Here is a 23,988-nt window from a genome sequence, read left to right on the forward strand (position 1 = left end):
CCCCGGCCTCGCACCGGCCCTCGGCCGGACGGGCGCAGGTCGCCGGGAAGGGGTTTAGGTGCGGAAGCTGTCGCTGTGCTGCCCTTTCAGCGGTTTTGGCTGACGTTGCTTGAATGTGTATCCGAGGACAGCGCTGTTTCAGGTTCCCATACTTCTGTGACCGATTTTTATCAAGTTGTGTCACGATCCCGTGTTAAAAATGGAAGTTTATGTTTCTTTCTGGAACAAAATACTGTAAGAAATCAGAGAGAAGCAAATCTATGTTAATATCACCAGCAATTGCATTATAAGCCCATCTTGCTGTGATTATTTGCTCAATTATGAAAGGCTGGAGTTGTATAGGCCTCCTCTTAATTTTTTTTTGTTCTAGTATTAAATCCTGTCAGTTTTAATCGGTAGAGCTCAATTTGTATTAGAACTGGAATAGCACATTAAGTATGCCTATCCAACTACTGATTCCAGTGCATCACCATTTGAAGCTAGTTGTCCTTAACGTCTATAATAACCTTCTTCAAACAAATTCCAAAGCAATTCTCCAGCAGTGAGGTGTACAGGAATTTTCTCTCACTTACAAGTTGTAGGTATACTTAAACAGTGCCATGACAGCATAGCTAGCAATATTAGAGGCTTGTTAACATTTGGCATTATCTCTTAAGGTTTGTTTCACAATAGAGTGCCTGCCTCTCCCAAAATTCCAACCCAAGTATTCAAGTTTTACAACATAATTATCTATAATTATATAGAATGGGATGTTTTCCTGATTACTTGACCAAGAATGACTTTAGTAGTTTTTTAGTTTGTTTTCTGGGGTTGCGGGTAAGAGAGATGTTGTTATAACTTTAGCTTTCTGTCTTCATAAAGTTCTGTTTTATCTAATGCATAATGTATTGACATGCTTTAAATTTTTAAGTTATTAGAATTGCAAGCTGAGGGTTGCTTATTGCTAAGCTTAGAGATAAAAGTACTGTATTTTCACTTAACAGAACTGAATTTAGATTTATCACACGCCCCCATTCCATTTCTATGTTTGAGAAAAAGCCTTTCCAAGAACAGTCAGATTTGAGAATGCTAAAGATAAATACAGTTCTTCACTGTCAGTCAGGCTCAGTGGGTCCACCTCTTGGTAGTATGACAACCACTATAGGTCACTTTCTAGCACAAGTTGTGGCTTAGGAATAACAAGTTATTATCTTGTAAAAACCTTCCATCTAAAAACTGCTTCTGTTTTCATGTTGGAGAATATAGGGTGCTTGTTAGATACATGTGCCTCTAGGTAAGATAGACCACCTGTAGACAAAAAAAAAATTCTCCAAAAAAAATTGCAGACTACATCCTGCAGAATACCAGATTCATTACTCCAGAAATTACTCCATTTATTACTCCAGAAATATTAGAGCAGGGGCTTCAGAATAATGCGTTTTAATGTGGAAATGTTAAGATAGCTTTTCAAGCTGATTCTCTGTACAATAGTCAGTGCTCTTTTTGCTCTTATATGGTAATACAGAGACAATGATATTTAAAATATGGGAGGGGGGATTAAATCTGTCATTTGAATTCTAATTTTTAAATTTCTACTAACTAGTGCAGTACTATTCACTGAGTAGAAATAATTCTTATTAGTAGAAATATAAATCGTGCTTTAATAATAATTTTTAGGTTAATCTCTTTGAATTTCTTGTGTTATTTTAATGTATGATAAATTGGTCTCAGGGTTTTTTGTAAGTTGGTTTTACACCCTGGAATTGTTCTTTTACATATTTTTAAGGAATGCTGCCAGTTACTAAAATGATAATCTAAATTGCTTGCACAAGTACTGTGGGGTTTACTGGGGGGATATATGAAGAAGTAGGAATTGCTTCTTTTTTTTTTGTTAATGAAGCTGTGTTTTCTTCCTTGCCTCAGGAATTAATTTACATGTTGTCAGGAAAGAGTGGTTAATAGAAATCTCTGCACATTGCTTGCATGGTGGTTGGTTGTTTTAGAGTTTGTTGGGGGTTTTTGGTTGGGTTTTTTTTTTTGGTTTTTCGTGAAAAAAACATGTATTTTCAAAATAATGTAAATTAATCTTTTTTTTTTTGTTTTTTTGGGTTTTTTTTTTAGCCTCTTCTGAAGCAGTCACCTTGGAGCAATCAGAGCAGCGGCTGGAGCACAGGAAATATATCTTGGGGAGGAATGCATGGCAGAGACCATCGTAGAACTGGAAACATAGGAATTCCAGGAACTATGAACCAAATCTCTCCTTTGAAGAAGCCCTTTTCTGGTAATGTCATAGCTCCTCCTAAATTTACTCGCTCCACTCCATCACTGACACCAAAATCGTGGATTGAAGATAATGTTTTCCGAACTGACACCAACAGTAATACTCTCCTTCCTTTGCAGGTAAGGATGGTATGTAGCCGGTGTGTTCATAGTCTTGCATAGCATTTCTACTTGGTTCATTTTTAATGAGAATTAAACAGTAGTTGCAGCTCTGCTACTTGGTTTGAAAATTGTATGTTTCTATATTATTTTTAGTCTTAAATTTTAACTAATCCCCATGTTTTCAGTGTATTCTGCAGTATATGATTCTCACCTTTAAATAAGAATATTGACTGCCAAGAAAGATAGAAACTGTAGGCAGTGATGAAGCAATAAAACAAAGTATGTTTAATCCAGCAAGTATTTTCTGACTATGGTAATGCTCATATTCTTATAAATCCCTTTAGACCTCGGTATTTTTTTTTGTTTACTTGTCCTTCTACATAGATTTTCTTACTTCCGTAGATGACTCTTGAGTCTTTGACGTGTTCATCCTTTGCCGGTGTTCTAGGCTGACATCTGCATGTTAGTGAGATCTTTTTACTCCACACTTTAGCACCTTTTATGTTTTCTTTTATCTGGAAGCCCTGTGACTTAGAAGTGTTAAACAGGAGGATGTGTCTTAGAACTAAAGATCTGGGTTCACCTCCTGAATTTTTCCAGTGACATCTTATGTGACTTTAGGTAAGTCACTTAGCTCCAGCCTCAGTAACCTCCTGGTAAAATGTAAGAATGGGAAAAATAACCTATATTGATTCAGTTATTCCTTGTTAGCAGAGGCCTTTCATTTGTGACCACATTTGAATTGATAAAGCTGCATTTGCATGAATTAGCAATCTAATCCTTATGTAGCTGTAGTGGCAAAAGGATGCTCCTTGGGACCAGATGTCCCACTAGAGTTCCTGTTTCTCTTGACGTTTTGCTGGCAGAGGTCCATATGGGACAGAAGGCCATGTCCCAGCTCTGTCCAGGTGAGCTCAGTTACTGGCAGTATTCTTGAAGTTAACATGACTTTTGAACGTGCCAAAGTCCTGCTCCAAGTGTATGTGTTTGGACCTGAAACTCAAGAGGATTTGCTCGTACTGTGAATACTGGTTCCATTAAGTAGCCTTGCTAGCTGGAATATCATAGTTGAATAATCTTTTGTGTGGCTAGAAAGATGGGGGCAATATGTGGCATTCTTCAGGTATTATGTTCTGTTAAGGAAAACAGATTACAGACTGGTAATGCTTTGCAGTGCAGGGCTTTGAGAATAGTAGAAAGTAAACCCTGAAATGTGTCCCAAAGATGCTAGCCTAAGGAACAGGTTTAAAAATATTAATGCTGTCATATGTTGAAGCTGCAGCAATGTATACATTGGAATTCATATGCAGCTAAGCACAAATTGTGAATATATTTGCTCATTCAATAGGCCTTAGAAGTCCGTATGACCATTACTTTCAACTTCCAGAAGCTTCTATAGTGGTTGTTTTCTATAGATTAACTCATTTTGTGTCTAAACAAATGTCTTGTGCCTTCAGACTATAATAACTTCTATGTAGTAGGGTAGGAAAGAAATCCTTGTAGTTTAACTTTATCATACATTAATGTTTCTACTTAGGGAATAGGGGATTTTTTTAAGAGATAGTGTCAAAGTGACACTTTGGAAACTTAGTTGTTGATCATACCTGTGAGCACCAGAACCACCAATTAAATGGCTTTATTTACACTGTAGATCTGTCTATGCTTAAATCTCCCTGACATGTATAAAGTCATGGTTGAAGAACACAGTAAAAATAATCCTCTTTGAAGGGTTGCAGTGTTATCTACTGCTATTGTGGAAACACTAGATGTTTCCATAAATTGTTTTGCTACACTGAAATTGTGTTCTTATTTTTAAGTTAGTACACTATTGTTATATGATTAATTCCTTGTGATGACTATTACATTTTGGAAGTCATAATGAAAAAGTTAAATAGAGCTTGGAGCTCGTGCTTCTTTTCATCAGGACTTGTGTTGGCAATTGCGATGCTGTCAAACACCCATCTTGCTAATTTGTACTGTGCTTGTTTCCTTCCATAAAAGGTTGTGGTATTTAGATTGAAGAATCTTAAAGATACAGTAGCAATATCTGAAGGTACCAAAAAATAGTACTAATTAAATTTTGTGCTGTCTGGAAAGTCTAACACAAAAGCGTTTGTGTGTGTAGAAGTTACCTATTTCTTCCAAGCTTCCACGGAGCCAATACACTTTAGCATGCACGTTGGATACCCACGCTGCATCACTCACACTTTTGCAGAATAATTTTTTTCTTTGTTTTAGCTGCAGTAATCATTTTGTGTGGGAGGGGACAAAGCACCTTTCGTCTGAACTTTAGCTAGTTCAAATTTAGCAAATAAACACAGGTTAGAAATGCCACTTTGTGTAGATTGTTAATGTTCAGATACCATTTTTTTAAAATGCTTTATATTTTTTCTAAGTCCAGATAGCCTTCAGCAGTGTCAGCTGCTCATCCATTTTCTGAAGAACATGTATCTCATGCAAACAAGATAAACCACAGAGGAATTCTATGCAAATTCAAAGCTCTGCCCTTCCATCAAGCTTCTTTATTCTTTGGTCTTTGCATTGATGGTGGTCCCCAGTATAGAACTGACATCACTTCTGGTGAAAATAATGTTTGCTGACATTAAACTAACATACCAGTGACAATGAATGTCATTACTGATAACTGAATAAATAATTATATGTATTACAGGGATGAAAGCAGATTTTTCTGTACTTCCTAGTTAAAACTGAAATATGTCCCATGTGAAGTTGAACTCACAGTGGCCACATTCGTTGCAGCAAAGTTGCTTTTGCTTACAGAAATTATGAAGGATATCTCTTGGGATTTTTGAAAAGTTCAACAGGTTTTGAAGGAAGAATTGCTAGAATTTGGGCTTGATTTAAACGTGAGGCAACACTGATTAACCGTGAGTAACTTAAGCCTATAGCCAAGTTTTCTTATGGGACTCACTGTAAGAAGCTATTTTTGCCTTCCTCAGGTTTTTAAGTTAATATAAACTGCATCAAATAAAGTTCTTTCATAGACAAAATCATGTCTACAGGTTTTAAGTTCTGCCATACTGCTTGCGCCATTATAGCTACTTCATATAGGGAAGGGATTGTTGCTTTGTACCAGAATCATTAAAGGAACAGTCCGAAACCTTGTCAGATATTGACACCATACAACTTAAGCATTTAATTGAGCAGTCTATTTCTCTCTCCTTAGAGAGAATCTAGGCTCCTTATTTAGATAATCTAATTCTCTAGAAGAACATACCTGGCACCACTGACCTTACACAGCCCCTGGGATTCCAGTTTAGGCACTTACATTGCGTTTCAAGAAGTCAGATAATATGACTATTCCCTCTTATTCCCTGACCCGAAGTAAAAAAATATATTTTTTTAACACCTGATACTGTTGTTTTTCCCGAAAAAACATGCTTCAGGCATTTATGTGGCCAGCATGCAAGCACAGAAATCAGTGTTTTGTGTCTCCATTTTTCTTGATTTACGTTCCTTGGATGAGGACAGTAATTAACCGTTTCTAAATTTACTTTTTTTTTTTTTTTTTTTTTTTTTTTTTTTTAGAATTGCAGTGTCTGCTAACTCTATTTCGATTACAAGCTTAGTTTTTCTTACTGTCTTGCAAATGAGCTTACTAAAACCTGTTAAAACAGTTTAATAATACACTGCAGTGTTCAGCTATTTTCATTGTAGTAAAAACACTACATTCTATGAATATGAATTTAGTTTCTGTGTCTCTTGAGTTACAGAAATACACTGCGTGTCTGGGTGTTTTTCACCTTGATTTGTCCTTCCTGTTTGTTCAAACAAACAGTATGTGTAATGTTCATGGTCCTAAAAGCTGAGCTTTATTATTCTGTGTTGGAATTTAGATCTCCAGCTGGGATTTGTGTTGTAAGGTAGCATCTTGTACAAATGCATATTTTTCTTTTGCTATTTATTTTTTAAATACGCTCAAGTTTTCAAAGATAGCAAATCACTTGAAATAAGACTGTATGTCACAACAGATGTTAGTTTTAGATATTTAATTTAAGCTGCTGTCATGTTGCTTGTGCCTTACAATCACTTCCATTCAGAGAATTTCAGATTTTCAATATGATAGTTTTAGTACAATTTAATATAGCATAACAGTTTAAATGGCTAATCTAGATGATACAGATAGCAGTGAATATTAGGTGAAGAGCAAGTTGCTAAAGTTGGATTCTTAATGCCATGTTTAGACTCCAAAATATGTGGCCTGTTTCTTCAGAAGTGCTGAGTGTTTGTCAGCTGATGTTAAACTTGAAGGCATTGGGAGTACAGCTGCGAAGTTCTCTTAGTCTTTAGACTAGTGTAATTGTCCAAACAGTAATTTATAAGCCAGGCTTTACCACTTTATTTTTACTAAGGCATTGCTGGCGCAGAACAGTTTTGGGATTTTTTATGCAGTAGATTGATTACCTGGAACTGATTAAATAACACACAAAACCAGATATCTGTGTTTGAGGACCATACAGGGGATATCTCTGACTGGGGAAAGCAGTCTGCTGCCATGCTTTTAACGTCAGGATCACAACCTTTCAATAAATAGTATTAGGAGCGGTAGAGATTAATGATTCAAAGGAATTAATTAGTGGGAAGTTGGTGGGGCTTACCATACAAGTATTTTTATGACTTCGTGTGAACTAAGACTTTTTTCCTACTATTTAAATTTGCTTCAGTTATACAACTGATTCTATTAATGCAATACAAAATCAGCGTTAGGGAAATTCAGCAAAATATTTAACAGTGTGGAAGTATAGCAATGATGTGTGTGCTGAGTAGGGTATCTCACCTCGTTCTGCCAAAGCACGGTTCTTCTGAGGTAAAATGAATATGTTCTCACCTAAGATCTATCCAAAGTACATTTACCATATGTGCTGATGTATTTACTTAAGTACCAAAGGCAGTATAGATATTTCTTGGGGCGAGGGGGGCGGGGTGTGAGGAACCCAAAACTTGAATAACAACTTCCCATTCAAATGTCTTAATTGTCCCTTTAGTTATTTAATTGAAAATATCAGTACAGAAATTTTCCAGATTTTTCTCGTAAGTCAAGATTGCCCAGTCTTTAATGATCTCCATGATGTGTCTGGTTGTTTCCAGTTTATGAATATATATTCTTGAGCTGAAGTATTCCAGTATAGATACAGTACATGCTGTTGGGATTTTTTTGTTTGTTTTTAAATGCCTATGTAGTTGGGAAGTAGGTGTGTCTTTGCCACAGGACCTGTTCTGGTGCATTTCAGGCTCAGTTGAGCTAGCTTACATAGCTGATTGTGTCATTTTAACTTCAAAACACTTTGTTGTCAGGTTGACCGTTCAGAGATGTCTACCAGACATCTTTAGTTCAACTCTACCACTAATGACACCATGAAAAGTAACCAAACAATTTCTTGTGTCTACTTTAAGGCTTCCTTCTTGCCTTTTTTATAGAGCTAAAATTGTAATTGTCATAGGTTTTCATATTAAGTTTTTCATTTACACTAGCTGTGGTTTCAACAAGGGGATTATGATTATAGTATGTTCTCACTAAAATGAGAATGACTTGAAGTTCGGATTTTAGCAGGTAGTTTAGAATATGTAATGTACTTAATTGTTAGGTTATTACTGGTAAGGTTAATACTGAATACTATATTCAGGTGCTTTTTAAAGTCTGGATACTTTATTACTAAATCAGTTGTTGCTGTCTAGTCTTAGAGCACATTTTTATTCAGGGGTCAGTTTTAATTTAATTTTTCTTTATTTTAGCTTCTAACAAACTCAGTTAATTCATCAGAGTCTTTTTTGCAGCCAACTAAGACCATACTTGAAACTGACTACAAGCTTTATGACTTTTGTCTTCAGCCCCCATCGCATGCTATAATCCTATAGAATATGAAGGGACATGGAAATGGTCATCGTAAAAGATACTACCACTTAATGATTTTAATACCTGTGTTAGAAGGCTAATTCTTTACTTGAACTAGTTCTGCAGATCAGTAGTTTAGAGCATATGTTCAAAATTAAAAGTTGTCAAACCTATTAACTATGAGCATCTATTTTTAATGTTCGTAATTAAAGAGTAGCAAAACTATTCACCATAATGGCTTCTGATGTTGCATTTGCTTTATGTATAAATGACAATATATGAGCTTTGAGATGTGACTGCACTGAGTTTCTGCAAATGCTGAAACAGGATAATCTTTGCGTAAATTGCATGGGTATATTTAGAAGTCTTAAATAGTCTGCCAAGAAAAATTATTTGTTCAGTAGTTTAGCTTTGAAACTTGTTCTTCAGAGAAAGCTGCCCTCCTCCCATCCCTGCGCATTCAGATGCACGGCTTGGGGACTTCTGAAATGTGCACTCTCTAGATGTGTTTTACATGACGTTGTCAAAAGGTCCTTCTAACAGTCCTCCGTGGGAAGGATACTTTATGCTTCTCCTATATTGTTTAAATTTGTAAAAATTCAGAAAATAATTATCACTTTTCCGTAAAATTTCTTACACAGTCTTAACTTTAAGTGGAGATGACAATTTATCACTTTGCCATTTAGCTCTGGATCTGTAGGCAGTTGCACCAAACCCACATTTTCAATTCTGTTGTGTATGAACACAGTTGTGATTCTGGTATTGGAAAGGTGGGTCAAGCAGCATTCAAATGCTTATACAATTAAAAGGAAGTAAAAAGCTATTTTGAGTATTTGTAGTGCTTGGGAGAAGTTAACTGTCAGCTCTGGGGGGGGGAAAAGCTGGCATTATGTTGTGACATTCCACTGAGATACAGTCCTCCTGTATCTCACAGCAAGAGTCACTTGCTTCTTAGCATAGAACTGATGAGCCAGAGCTGAGGGAAATGCAAAATATTTTAAAGGAATTCAGCCTTCACAAAAGGTGCTCTTGGAGTCAGGATAATAGAAAGCATGTATTAACATACACACTCATGTATCAATGCCTTTGTACTACTGATTATCTTTAGTTTCATTATTTCAACACGGTTGAGAAGCAGTTATCTTCTAAAACAACCTGGAACTACTTTTAAAACAACATGGAAAAAGTCCCAAGAATTAGAACTATTTCCATGTTGTTTTAAAGGTAGTTCCAGATTGTTTTAGAAGATAACTGCTTATCAGCTGTGTTGAAATAATGGAACTAAAGGTAGTCCCAATTCTTGGGACTATTTCCACATGCATGGAGAACTGTGTAGAACAATCGTGTTCAGAGGTGGTACTTTTTGTGCTTGTCCCAAAAGTTGACCAAAATCATAATGGAAGTTTTCTGATGTAGTAGAGCATGCTGTAGTAGAATCATCCCCTTTCAACAGAGCTTTCCAGAAAATGTTTGCTAATGTGTGACCTACATTATTGAAATACTTTTAAGTTTAGCTTTGAAATGAAAGCTCCGTATTTGCATAGATGATAACTGTTCTCTTTAAAGATATGATGTACGTATTTAGGGAGCTCAAAGCAGTGTTTTAGCATTATAAAGCCTAGTTGCACAAAGATCTAAAATGACCCTTGTACCCAAAGAATGACTTACTGCTTTTGAGATAGTTAAATTTCAAGTAATGGTGATTTATAGCATGCAGTGTGAATTGAAATAGAGATTAAAATTTTGAAGCACTGATTGCCAAGATATTATCAAAACTCACAAGTGAATAATGTGATGTGTGAGTAGTGGGATAGTAGAATGCAATTCCTGTACTTAAATCCTGCTTTAGTGTGTTCCCAGTATTTTTATAGTGTGAGGTGCCTACCTATTATATGTTTCCACTGCCAGAAAATATGTAATACAATTCAAGGAAACAGACCTCTTTATTTTTTTAGCTTTGTAGACATGAACTTTTTAAGGTGTAAAGAGGATGGGAAAAGTTTATTATTTCTCTGCTTCAAGCAGCACAAGACCTTTCACTTGAGATACACAGAACTTGCAAAATAGAATGATGCAAGGGTGAAGTTAGACTCATTTCACCATGTCACCCAGTGGAGCAGTTTACAAATTAATTGCAAACACATGTTCTATGTTTTATTTTTCCATTCCTCTGTAAGATCTAGGACCAAGTGGGCCAGTTTTAGGAACTAAGCGTGGTGGAGCTTTTTCTTACTGGCTTCTGCTCTCCAGAGCATTGTTAAGTCTGTAATAGTGATAATCGTACGTTATCTTATATGTTTTCCAGATAGTCATACATTATCTCAACATATATGTATGTAATAATGATCAAAAAAAAATAAAATCTGTAGTGAACCTGTAACAAAGATAAAATGTCGCACATACAGTTTAGTCAAGTTTTTATCAATACTAGTTCTTTTCCCCTCTCAGCTACAGAGGTAGCAAAGCATGTTTTCTGTTTACTTAGCATTGTATTTTGCAAGAGCACTTACTACTTACCAAGTACTGCCTTAAGCTGAATGTAAGACTTCATTGAAAACCCTGATGAGATACCTTTTGAACGTTAGGGGACAGTAGGGAACAGATCCAGCTCTGCCACTGCTCACACCTTCTATAGAAAGGAGGTTTGCAGTGGTAAGCAGGTTCTTTTCATTGTCCTATCCAGAAACAAACCTGTAAGGGCATGGAAGCAGATTAGTCACTTCAGTTTCATTCTAATGCTTCTCAGGACAGCTAGAGAACTGAATGAAAACCAACCAGTCCCAAAGTAGAGGCTGTTGTGAACTAAAATAGTGCTGGTGACTTGTTGGCACTCAAAACAGGTTGAAGTTCACCTAACAAAGTGTCACTGGCATTTGATCTGGGATGTGGCAGGAGACAACAGAAACCTACTTTTTTAATTTATTGTTAAAATTGTCTAAGGGCTTCCAGAAAGAAAGTAAAGAGTCTGATCAAATGACTGTAACAGATTGCTTACCCAACAGGAAACCATTACTCTTTATAGTTGTTTGAGGGAGAGAGAGCTGGAAAAAAAGGCTTCTCCCTCTTCATGCCAACATTGAACTCTCTAAGAAAGATGAAAGTAAAATCTAAATTTCGTCAGGGCTTGTCTTGCAAAGCTGATCATAAGTCACAGTTTCTGACTCATGGAAGACCTCTATTTCAAAGCTTGAGTTTTTACTCCTCCAATGTAAAGAATACCTGCTTTCTGAGGGATGTAGTTTGAAATGAGTCTTATGTTCTGCTGAACTGTCATGGAAAGTCAGTGAATGTGGATCAGATACCTTCTGTGTCCATTATATACATACTAAGTGGATGGCTGTGTCTTTAGGGAGTTTTAACAGTCATGGGATGTGTGTGGTGTAGTTCATACTACTCTTTGGAATTATTACAGTGCATACAGAAGACAACAGTAAAACCAAGGCATGATTATAGTCCTTAAGTTCATTAAGTGCAGTACAGTCTAGCCAGAAGCCTTGCAAGTAGGAAGAGATTATGGTTTTACACAAAGTATTTTCAGTTTCTGAAGGTATCCCAGAAAGACTAAAGGACTTAGTCCTCTTTCTTCTGTTTCTGTTTATTGGAAAACATGGGAGAAAGTGTCATAGGTAAACAAAATCATGGAAAACCTTTATGGTTCATTTTATTGGTAATAAATTTTATTACCTTCAGTGAAAATGTTTGTAAGACAGTATGGTAACTTCATGTTTATGTGCAAAAAAAATTGTCCTCTGTAAAACTGAATATCTGTTAGTAGGCTTTGTGACATTTCTTCTTTGTAGTTTAGCTTTAATTTTCCATCCTTTAGCCATTTAGTGCTGACCATTTGTAACTCAAGTCTTTGTATGCAAAGCATCTCAACTAAATCACCCTGAAGCTCAGTCTCAGCAGGGGCTGTGGGCCCATGCCAGGCACTTAACCAAGCACCAGGAAAGTGCTTTCTTTTATGTGAGGTGACTGTCCTTGTCTCGTAGTTCCCTACCTTACTTACTATTTAACGTGTGCATGAAATGAAATTGAGCTCTTAAAGGCATTAGTCTCCTTCATTAATCAGCCTAATGCATAACTGCTGTGGATCACTAGAACTGATTCAAGCAGTTCTGAAGGAAACAGGCAATCACAGGCTGTGAAAGTGCATACGCAGCAGACTGCACGCTGCATCTCTAGTTTTATATTTGGATGCTGTTAAACTTACTGTTAATAGTATCAGATCTTACTTGGTGTCACTGTCCATATCCAGAGTGTCTGAGTGTACAGCCTTTGGAAGGAACCTTTGTTTTCCTTTCAAGTTTCTTGTTAAAAACTACAGAATTTGTATTCCAGTATTAACAATTCTGTTTTCTTTTAGGATCGAAATAGAATGTATGATAGTCTGAATATGCACTCTTTGGAAAACTCCCTTATTGACATTATGAGAGCAGAGCATGATCCACTTAAAGGTATGTTATTATGCTAAATAAAGAAAAAAGGGTCATCCATTCTGCATATTTGAATTAATATTAATTGCTAATTTCGATTCTACGTTCATATTAAAATAGCAAATGAATTATTTTCTCACGCATGAAAAGCTAATCTTAAGCTGTATTTTAATGAAGACATTGGTTTATAGTTGTTTAAAACAAGTTTTACTGTCTTCATAGTTTTTTTCTCATTTCTCCCTCCATCCTTCCGTCCTTTCCCCAAGAAATTTCTAGTTTGTTTTATTTGAAGTTTTCTTGATTGCTGTAGAAAATTCTGCCTCAATTTATGAAGACACAGTATTCTGTTAGAGGTAGCCAAGAGAGTGTGGGAGGGGAATCAAACCACTACCAGTGTTAGCCAGTTAATTTTCCATTTCTCTGCAGTGGAATCTGGAAAGAAAATTAAGTCTATTGATGAAATCAGGTTTTGTCCTTTCAAATATTTTTTTCAAAGCTCCTGAAGGATAATGCATCCAATCTGAAGAAGTCTAGCAATACACTTGGCTTTAGATTGCTGGTTCTTCTTGCTGCTTTGGGCTCTGTTAAGTCACTTGGCCACAGCAGTAAGCATGCAACTAGCATATGTGGGCTTCAATTTTAACTCCTCTGTTCCCTGTACATTTATTCACTTGTGTGAATTCTGTTTTTCCCCACTTTCTCAGGTGCTGTTTACTGTTGAATTGCGGGGCAGGGAACCCAAGCCATTTTATTTGGCCTGATCAAATGTTACTTCATTTGTGGTGTTCTAATTAGACTTAACACAATCTAACTTCAGAATTATCCAGGACTTCAGGCTTGCTTTGTAGAAATTAAATCTCCAGATTGAAGCAACTGAAAAAATAATCAAAAATTATTTATTTCTTTTTTGCATGATTATTTACTCCCATCCATTCTCTATTCACTAGAGGCTTCTAGACTTAATATATGTTGCATTAGTACATAAGGGCCTGTGTTCTCTAATTTGAAGGACGCCTTGCCAGAATCTGCTCATAGTTCTATTAAGATCTGTGTAATCAATTGTATGACCTGTAGTATTCAGGTAGCATGTAATAGTATCTAAAGATTTACAATATTCAGCCAAAAGTTTAGAGTTTTTTCCCAAGCTGAAAATCTCTAGAAAGCATCTGTAAGTATGTGGCATATACTTGGGCAGTTAAATTTCCTCCACCTTAAAGTGGAAGCTGAAATTAAATTTTCGTAAGTGTTCTTAAATCTGATGTCCTGTTTCTTAGTGCCTACAGAGATTTAATTCCAGTTTTAGCAAATTTGTAATTTAAGTCCATTATTGAATTCAGTTTATCTGTTCTACATGTTAGCTAAACATTATTAACACAAGGGGTTTCAAACAGTGAACAGCTGGCCCCAGTGGTAATTGCTGTGGACTAAAAGCATGTGTATCTCATCAAAGATGAGATGGCTACATGTACCATCCCTGTTCCAAAGCATTGTTGCTTCTGTTTGCTGCACTCAGGTGGTGACTAATATTTCTTTGGTTGTGTGAAAGCTACTGTTAGGAATAAAGTTAGAGATGCAGATCTGTTGCAGTGAACTGTCATTGGCACCTCTCGCAGGCCTGAAAACCAGTCTGTTATTTCTTCTTTCTGTGCATGCTGACATGACAAATGGAAATGGTTGCTCTGTTCCCCCTGTCATCTTGCTGTTTTCATTTTGGCTTTGTAATGCAGAAGGGCTTTCAGAGGCACAGTGAGCGCAGAAAAAAAGAACTTTTAATTTTATTCATCTCTTCATATTTTGTTATGATGCAGTGGATGAAAATGATGTATTTCCAATAATAGTTTTCTGTGGAGAATAAGACAAGACAAAGCTTTAAGATTTTAAAGTGAGTTTGGTTCATATATAGGCACTTTGAAACACTCAGTAGTTTCCGTCTGTGCTTTCTAGGGACATGAGTATAGGGTGTCAGTCTACAGTTAAGAGATTTGGGTTTTTTACCAGTTTCACCATCATCCTCTTGCAGTGAAAATTCTGCTAAGTTTTATGTTTGAGCTAGAACAGATGGAAGCCATAGATAGTGATGAATTCAAAGGAAACCCATTTTTCTGTTTGAGTGCCAGAGAACAATGCACACGCCAACTGAATTTAAATAGAGTAATTGTGTGCTGTTATTTAAATTGATTGAATAAGATATTTTTTCTCGGTGGAAGTAATTTCAGCTGAAACAGCTATGTTATTAACACTAAGGATGAGAAATGTTCGTTATGGACTGAAAATGGGAAGAAGAGATCTCATGCTAGAAGAACCTTTTAGTTCTTCTCTACTCTCTGTTCAATCACCATTAGTTGGCATTTCTGTAATTTCTGAGCAACTTTAATTTTTTTTCTGTCAACCATAAAACACTAATTTGGTTGTATCATCAGTCTCTGTGGTTTTTCTTTTCACCACAGAAAATCTAACATTTACTTAAGAACCCAGCATATTTGCTTGCATAATGCACAGGATTAAGAATATTATTACTTATTTGTTGTTCTTATTAATATATAACATACTTTGTTGTCACTGGAGAGTATTTTGTAAGTTGAGAATATTTTTATGACAAGTTTTCAAGTAAATAGGAGCACACTAAAACAATGCATCTTTTATATCTGATCACAGCAGTAAAGTGAAAGTCCCTGGAATTTTAAGCACGTGTTTCAGATTTAACTGCTTACAATATCTGGAGTATGACTAAGCATCTTGTCTCAGATTTTGCACAATGCATAACAGACACCCCGTGTACTAGCTACAGTTTTGCATGTCAAGATCCATTTTAGAAGGAAGTCAAATTTCACCACTTTTGCTTTCATGAACTTGGAAAAACTTTGTCTCAAATATGATTCACTGAAAACTAAGTTTATGCCTGCCAAAAAATTGTTTATAGATGCATAGTTTTGGCTTCACTTAGACGAAGTTTAGTCATTACAACAGACATGATCAAAAGAAAAGTAATTTTTAGCTTTCAGTAAGATATTTTCAAGGTAGGGTAATAGGGAGTAGATGTTTGACTTAACTAATCATTGCAGCAGAAATACTGATCATATTAAAACTAATCTTTCCCATGCAGCTTTCTTGAAACACTTTTCATAACTAGATCTTAACCATTCCAAAGGAATATAAACTGAAGTTAAATTAATTCATTTTTATAGTGTTGTTCTTAAATACCCTTTTTATTCTTCTAATGGCCCTTAAAACAATTTTGAGTACTGATAGCCTGAAAAACAATATTGCTAGTATAATTCTTCAGACATACCACTTGTGTACTTGCATTTTTTTCCCCTACTCCTCCCCCAAATACCAATGCATCTTGATGTGAAGAAACAGGAAAGTCAATGCATTTGGGCTAAAACAGATTATGGAAAAAGCTTAGAAGTTGTGGTTATATTTTGTAGGCAGTATCTAACAGTATTGAGTTGATTTAGTGGAATTTTTTATTTACTGTTTTAAACATCTTTCTAGTAAGGACTATGGCATTTTCAATGTAATTTAAGGGCTTATCTTTTGGAATGCAAGAGTATCCATACTGTACTTCACTTACAATTAATTTCTGTGTCCTGACCGACTGACCCTGGGATTAGCTCAGTTGGTCAGAGCACAGTGCTACGAACGCCAGGGTTGTGGCTTCAATCCTGTATGGGCCGTTCACTTGTGAGTTGGGCTTGATCCTTGTGGGTCCCTTCCAATTCAGAATAGTCTGTGATTCTTACATTTTTGCATGCTAGATGTAAGATAATACTGAATTTGAATTAGCCATAGCTATACTAGCTATACTATACTAGTACCAAGAAGGAATATTATTTTTGTTGAATTTTTTTTGGTTTTTTTCATGAGGGTCAAAAAACAAAATTTAGCAGAGTTACACAAACATATTTTTTGTATAGCTGTTAATAAATAAAATAGAATGGTATTATTTTTCATATCTGTGGGAAAAATAATTCGCTGCACTTAGAAGTCTGCCTTGCACTTTCCTGGGTTTATTTTCCCTTTCAGCTTGTTTAGTTGAGTTTTTCAGCTGTTAGACATTGTTCTTTCAAAAGCAATCTGCTGGTGCATGCTCAGTGAAGTAAAAAAAAAAAGCATTAGTGACTCAGCAACACAGTAGAGAGCGTTCTCTTTTTTTGCATATGGAAACCTTTTTACAAAGACATTTGTTTTATATTTTACGTTATGGAACTCTAAGGTTTCAAGCTGCACAGTTTATTCCTAGAGTAATTCAAATTGTCCTCAGAAAATAGTTTCTGAGGATAAAAAAAAACATGAAGGAAAAAATTCACTCAGCCATATAAAAGGCTTTTGAAATTGTACATAGAGATTGTTTCTTCTTTCTGCCATAGAAACCTTTTCTGATAGAAGAATATATTTAAGACTGACAGACTGAATTGTCTAAATAGATGGACTATCAAAGACAACCCATTTGGCCTCATTATGACTTGCATAATTCATACACAGTTGTTGGAAAATGTAACAGCTAGACTTTCTGTAACTAGGTGTTGTCCAAACACGGCTTTGTGCTGTTGTCTTAACTACGCTGATTCCAAAAACTGCTTTCTGAAACTGCTGTGATCCTCAGCCATTCACTGTTACTTGGAAAAGCTTAACTTGGAAGCTTTTTCTCTTCTAGTCAGGGGATCTCTGGAAAAAAAGGAAGTCAGGAAAGGAATTTGTGATTCCCAGTCTCTTCATACAACCAGTTAAGACTTTTTTTTTTGTTTTAAAGGAGGGGAGTAGACATGGCACTTGTGAATCTGTGAGTCAGCAATGTTCAAAGCAGTCATCATACTTATATCTGTCCCAAATGTTTTAATATATAGGGGATTCCTCCAACAATTTAGTTAAATAGGAGTAGAAAATATGCATCTCTAAAATATGTGAATTTGCCTTAGAATGAGAATTAAGCACAACTACATCTCTATGCTGAAAAGTTTACAAAAATTTAAATTTCCATTGCCTGTGTTAGTGAAATGAGATGACAGAAATGGAGCTTAAACTAAGTTTGTTACTCTTTCCTCATGGTTTGGATTAGTAAGACTTTTAATTGGATTTACTGGATAAACTGGCCCACCAAAATTTATTTGCAAGTATCTTATTTTTTTTGTCCTTACAGAAGATTGCCTTGTGAGAAATACACACCTGGCAGTTCTGTTAACATTAATTACATTTAGATAAGGAAGAGGGGGCTAAATTTAAAAGAACTCTAGTTGCATCAGAATGTCAAACCTACCTTCTTCTCCTTAGCAATACTGGTTTGAATTTAGACATTATATTTGAGAATTGTTAATTAGCAGTAACATGATGAAGTTGCAAGTTCAGGTTTGCACAAAGAAAATTTTAGTAACATGATGATCTTTATGGTACCAAATGGTAATATTAGGCATTGTATTTGTTCTAGATAGCACATTACAAATTTTGGATGCTGTAGACAGAATCTGTAGACAGATAGTGAATTGATTACTTTTCATTTCTCAGAAATGGAATAAGTTGAATAAGTCTTATTTAAATATTAGATATTTTCTAATTAGTAGTTAATTTTAAACAAGGAAAATGTCTTTATTATTAAAACTTTTTTAAAGCAAGTGGAGGCCACTGGAACTTCTGGAATATCATTGAATGGTTTTTACGATTCTAGATTACTGACATTGAAGTAGAATGGGATTAGATAGGATTTGTGCCTTGTTCTTGAAATGGTATCTTTTTTTTAATGCATCAAATGACATACAATAAAAATAGCCAGCTAGAAATATGTACGAGATAGAAGCAAAGTAAATTGTTGTAAGATGGTGCTCCCATCTTCTATATTTCATAGACTGATATTTTAAGTGAGATTGAATATAGTAAATGTCCATTTAACTAGAATAATCTGTTAAAAATAGTGTGATTGAGCTCTATGTAAAACTGACTCTGAACCCAGTTCCATGTGTGAAGTGTTCTGAATTTATGTACATCTTGAAATTCAGATGGACACTCCAGAAAACACTGTGTTTTGCTTCAGCAGAATAATCTGAGGGATAAGAACCTAAATTAATGTGCCAAACAGCAGTGATTGTATTTTGAAAAAGGAAACATTCTGTGTTAAAAATGTTTTTAAAATTGTAAGTTGAAGACCAGATGTTAAGTTCATCAGAATGCAATAATATAAAGTGTAATTTCATTGAAATAACCACATAAATGCGACTTAGACGTGTCAGTACAACAGTACATATACTGAATACTGTGTTACTCATTTTCCTTTCTAACCTTCCAGTCATTCATTATCTGAGTTAGCAATTCATCTCCCTCACAGCAAGAATGGGTTTTATGCTGCAGTGGTGGGCCCAGCTCCCTGGTGCACTCTCTCCCTGCCACTTACAGAGAAGTGCTTCATTATTTCAGCTTGGCATCTGTGTTTCAGATGCAGTTTATTTGTGAAGCTATAAGGGGGGAAAAAAACAGCAGAATGCAAAACCAGAGTTGTAAACCTAGATTTTTCTATCTTTTTAGAAGTTTTCCTCTCCAGGTATTAACACTAGTGGGCTTCTCTCTCCTGCTAGGCCTTAAATCTGACCTCCCTTTATGTAGTAATTACAGAAGAAAAAAATTTATATTTTGTCTCTTGCTGAATACGAAAAGAAGATGATTGTGTACAGACAGGGAGAAAGGCTGTCACCACAGACTCGAGAAGATTTAAGATAAATGTCTCACAATTTCTTTTGTTATTTTTGATGCAGCATTCTGCTTTGCAAGAAAGAGCTCTTAGTGTTGCAGGTATTTCTGCAGCACCAAATAGGAACATGACAGTGTGATTTGGTGAAATCCTTGCTGTTAGACAAATGAGTATTAGCCTTTATAGACCAAAGAACTAAGGAGTATAGCCAAGTGACTTATTATATACCAGACTGAACAAACCAGTGGCAGCTCCCAGATTGCAATTTAAGGATGCCTTTTTCCCAGTTCTTTCCCATTTTAACAACATACATTGCTAGAAGGGCAGAATTTTTATAGTTCCAAGAAGCATTAGATGTAGCTGTAAATGTACAATATGACAGAAAAAATGGCTTGTGTATTAAAACTAGACATCCTGAAGACAAGAAATGTGAAAACAGAGGTTCCTACAAAGATTTTTGTTTATTGTCTTGCTTGAGCCTACTCAAAGATTCTGTAGAAGTTAAAAAAGACAGCAGAGTGTCCTTTTAGGTAGCATGCATCTGCCTTTTGCCGGGAGCATGCCCTAGCATTTCAGTGCTTTCTCTGCACTTCCAAATTCCACAGCAAATAGTTTGTACCTAATCTTCAAGTGTTCTGATACCGTCCAGTCTTACAGTAATGAAATCTAGGAAGAGAAATAGTACATAGCTGTATAAAGGTTTTTTTGCCACAATGCCTGTAAATAACAAGGCTGGCCAAAATTTCCCAAAATCATCTTAGTTTTATTAATTTGAAGTTTTAAGTTTAAGAGCTCACAATGTGTATTTTTTCGAATTGATTTTTTTTTTTTTTGACAAAAAAAATTACCATGTTGGTTTTTTAAAGGAGAATAGCAAAACTTAAACCCTATTATTTACAAATTTTCAACAAAAATGTTTTTTTTTTTTAGCCTCAGAGGTGTCCCCTGGGACTTTGAACTGCTATTTCAAGAAATTTCTAGTTTGCTGCTAAGCTCATGGGTTTACCAACAGTAGAGGAAAAACAGTCTATGATAGGAATTGCTAGACAACCTTAATATATACATTGTTGATTTGATTTTCTTTTCTTTCCACTCTGGGTTCTTTTTCTTGCAAACCATCTGCATATATATTACCTTTGAAACCTGTGTGAGTTCTAAACGCCCATTGCTTCCCGACTGGATTCTTCTTTATGCCTCCACAAGCATTCTCATTTCCTCCAAAATACTCAAACGTTTAAGTCACAGTATTTTTATATATATGCTTCAGATTATAAGCAAGCAAGTATGTTTGAATAGCGAGATAGATGGCAATGTAGTTTTCTGCACATTAAAACGCAGTTCTTCCAAACACAGCAGCTATTGTAAATGTCTCTCTAGGTCAGTGTGCACTACTGGTATGTTCGCTACTTCCTGTAAACAGAAAGTCTCCTTTAATAAAAAGGAATTTGTAGTGAACAGACATCTCAGCTGTGCATTTTAAACCATTCAATTAACTACTGAGGTACAGCATGCCACCAATGTAGTAAAATGCAGTTGTTGAAAAATTCTGATGTCAGGATATAAGATTTTCATGTAATTTTTATTCAGCTCAAAATGCTGGAAATGTTATCTATTATATTCTTTAATTTTTTTTTGACTCTGTAGATAAACGAGGTTTTTTAAATCTAGTTTTGCTAGATTTACTGAAAAATATTACACACGAGGGTTATACAAAATACACCAAGATGCAGTCATAAAACAGTTAATAAAATTTTAAGGCCTTAATTGCTATTAACATGATTTTTCTGAAATTGATTCAGTGGAGAAGCACTAAAGTGTAGAAATGCTACTCTGTTAAGCAATGTGCATAGTACAGTTATTCACAGTCACTGTGAAAGAGGAGACTAAAGCAGTCAGCACTATTTCTGGGTGTCATGAAACAAAAAGTGGCTTTATCCTATTGGAGCTGATCCCAAAGCACACTGCAGATCTTATGACCAGAGAATTAAGGTTAAGAAGTCTGTTCTTGTCAGCTTTAACTTGGGTCAAGGGTATTGTTGGTTAATGTGCTTGGAGTTAAATATTAGCTCTTTATTTCCCTTAGGCAAACTGGAAATAGTGTTTAGATCTCAATTCTAAGCTGTGATTTTTTTCATTATTTTTTCTAGCATAATAGTGAAAACCTCTGCATTTGTTGTGTCCTTTGGTTTTTGTTTTCTTTTAAGGTCGCTTGAGTTATCCGCATCCGGGGACTGACAATCTTCTGATGTTAAATGGTAAGTGCTAATCTTATAACAGTTTCTAATTATCTGTAGCTTAGCTTAAATCTGACATGTTGGTATAAAATTATACTATTATATTCTGTTATTGAATTACTTGCCTCTAGTCTTCAACACTGGTGGGACTGTTACCATTTTTCAGAGTTGAATGGCAAGAGCTAATCTTGCAGCAACCTTTCATTATATCTAGCTTATTGGAAATCTGAAATGCTCGTAATGATGCACTATTCTTTTTTGTTGTCAAGCAAACCAGTGATACATTCCCTGAAGAGCTGTTGGAAATCTATTTTTCTGAAATGGGAATTAGAAAAATAAGAAAGCCAGAAACGTGCGTTTTTTTCTGTCTTGGGTAAATAAAGAGTGAACAAGGCACTTTGTATTAGACTCCTGTGAAATAACATTTTATTTTTGTTGGGGTTCTTGGAAGTGGCTTCGTCAAGCACGTGTCTGACTGTGAAATATGCTGAAGTTAGAGTTCACGTTCACGTTCTTCTCACAGTAGGTCAAACTTCATGAACATCTGCTACTCAGTGAAGGCATGAACTTTAGCCTTTGTTCAAACCTAAAGAAGGAAGCAGAGCTTGGTAATCCATCTAAGTCAATAATAAATCAGGGGTTTTGCACACAAATGTTTTCTACACTGGGAAAAATTAGAGCTGTAGTGCCACAGCTTCTCTAGCTTAGAAAACGTGGAAGCTGTTGTACACAAAGGAAGTACACTTTTGTCATTGACTTGATGGGTCTAAACAATAGTGAGGTAAAGATCTCAGTATTAAAAAATGCAGTCAGAATACTTCTTTAGGTTTGAGATTAAAACAAACAAAAAAAACCCCCTCTATGTAAATTGCCTTAACCCTTCTGCATAGTCATTTACACTTGTTCAAATGGATATAAAATGTAAAAAAAAAAAAAGAAAAATCTATTTTCCCTTGTGTAACACTGAGTAAATGTTTTAAATTTTAAGGAAATTCAGGTTTAACTTTATACCCACTAAAGAAAAATAGTGCACAATTGACATTTGAAGTAAGTCCTTTGCTATTGAATAGTTAACTTAAGATAATGGAGTATCCTGAAAAGAAAAAATAGCTACTTCACTACTGAAATAAGATCAGTGTTTAGCCCACACAGACCATAATCCTGATTTGTGTACCCTGAATATTACAACATTTGCAAAATTTAACTTTCTGTATTTAACTGCAGCTTTAAGACTTTTTCTGCAAACTGGCTTGTTCAGGCAATATATATGCAACTGTCATTATCTGCTGGTTTATAATGAAGTGTTAGATGGGAAGGTATTAAGAGAAACTGAAATATTTCAATACAATGGGTGTAAGAAACTAATATAATTTTAATTCCTTTTATTAATACTTAGAATGATGAGCTTCTCTTTTTAGAGTTTTGCAAGCTAAAAAAGCACATTGTTACCCTGTGGAATATCTAGGGAAAAAGGGGTTTGTTATTATCATGAACAGGGGAAAAATGCATCTCAGTGGTACCAGTCTACCCTAAAATCTTACCACAGAGCTAGAATATGCACTGAAGAATATCTTGCTTTTAATGCTGGTGTGGTTTCTATTGTACTTTGAAAGGTAGGACTCAGGGTGACTGCTGCTCTCTTTAAAAGCTGTAGTATTATTTTCAGCCTTCAGCAGATGAGATAAAAATAGCAATTCAAGTATCTAAAAGGTACTGCCATACCTAATTTTTATATGTGCCATTTGGAATTTAATTCAGGGCCTTGGTTTAGACACCTAAACTCTCTACCATGTAACTGGAGTCTGATGTAGCCGTCAATGCAGGCCAGTGCAGTCACGTACATGGTTCAGAGCTCCTTCAGGTTGAAGTGTCTGAACTGCAGCTCCTTTACAGCTCGAGAACAGCAGCACTGAGAACAGCTTTTGGGAAGCCCCAGCTGCTCAGACTCTGCACAACCTTTCTTTCTTAGCAGGAATTGAGGGGCTTCCTCCAAATGTGCAGTAATGAGAATTACAGCTTGAACACTTGTCAATGAACTTGTAGTCTTTGGCTTCCTTCTCTTCTGAAGTGGGTTCAAATTAACATTTCCTTCTATCCCTGTACCTGGTGCCTTGGAGGGAGAATAGGGAAAAGATTTGGTAATCCAAAGACTCACATTTGTCCCTTACTTTCTCAGTAAGTACTGTAATAGCTACAAGGAGGAGCAGGAATACCAGACCTTCATGAAAGCAAAGCACAAATATATTTAAGGATCATGGGCCCATCTCTGTGTGCACTAACACATAACACTAGATCATGACCCTCACTGGATTTTGGTTGAATTGATTTTAGTGAACTGGTATCTCTGTATCCCAGTAAGGTTCTGACATGAGCCAGGCTGAAATTCCTTAGTCCTTTTAAGACTAAGCACTTCTAGATAAAATTTAT

The 23,988-nt window shown here is 35.6% G+C and overlaps 1 protein-coding gene across 5 annotated transcripts in view; it reads left to right on the top strand.

Annotated features, from left to right (window-relative positions):
- The first annotated feature begins 83 nt into the window (after nucleotides 1-83).
- Nucleotides 84-23,988, top strand: part of CPEB2 (cytoplasmic polyadenylation element binding protein 2) — a 51,264-nt gene continuing 27,359 nt past the window's right edge. For 3 of the 5 annotated variants that reach the window (XM_029961057.1, XM_029961060.1, XM_029961058.1), the window contains exons 1-4: nucleotides 84-142; nucleotides 2,101-2,379; nucleotides 12,582-12,672; nucleotides 21,532-21,582. In XM_029961057.1, the coding sequence (XP_029816917.1) occupies nucleotides 2,173-2,379; nucleotides 12,582-12,672; nucleotides 21,532-21,582 (349 nt within the window). In that variant the 5' untranslated portion in view covers nucleotides 84-142; nucleotides 2,101-2,172. Of the gene's footprint in view, nucleotides 143-2,100; nucleotides 2,380-2,883; nucleotides 2,983-12,581; nucleotides 12,673-21,531; nucleotides 21,583-23,988 lie in introns of those variants that run through there. The other 2 variants (XM_029961065.1, XM_029961064.1) reach the window with 2 other exon arrangements.

The sequence above is a fragment of the Manacus vitellinus genome, unplaced genomic scaffold (genome assembly GCF_001715985.3).
Source record: "Manacus vitellinus isolate BGI_N305 unplaced genomic scaffold, ASM171598v3 scaffold_0_pilon, whole genome shotgun sequence".
Lineage (NCBI taxonomy): Eukaryota > Metazoa > Chordata > Aves > Passeriformes > Pipridae > Manacus > Manacus vitellinus.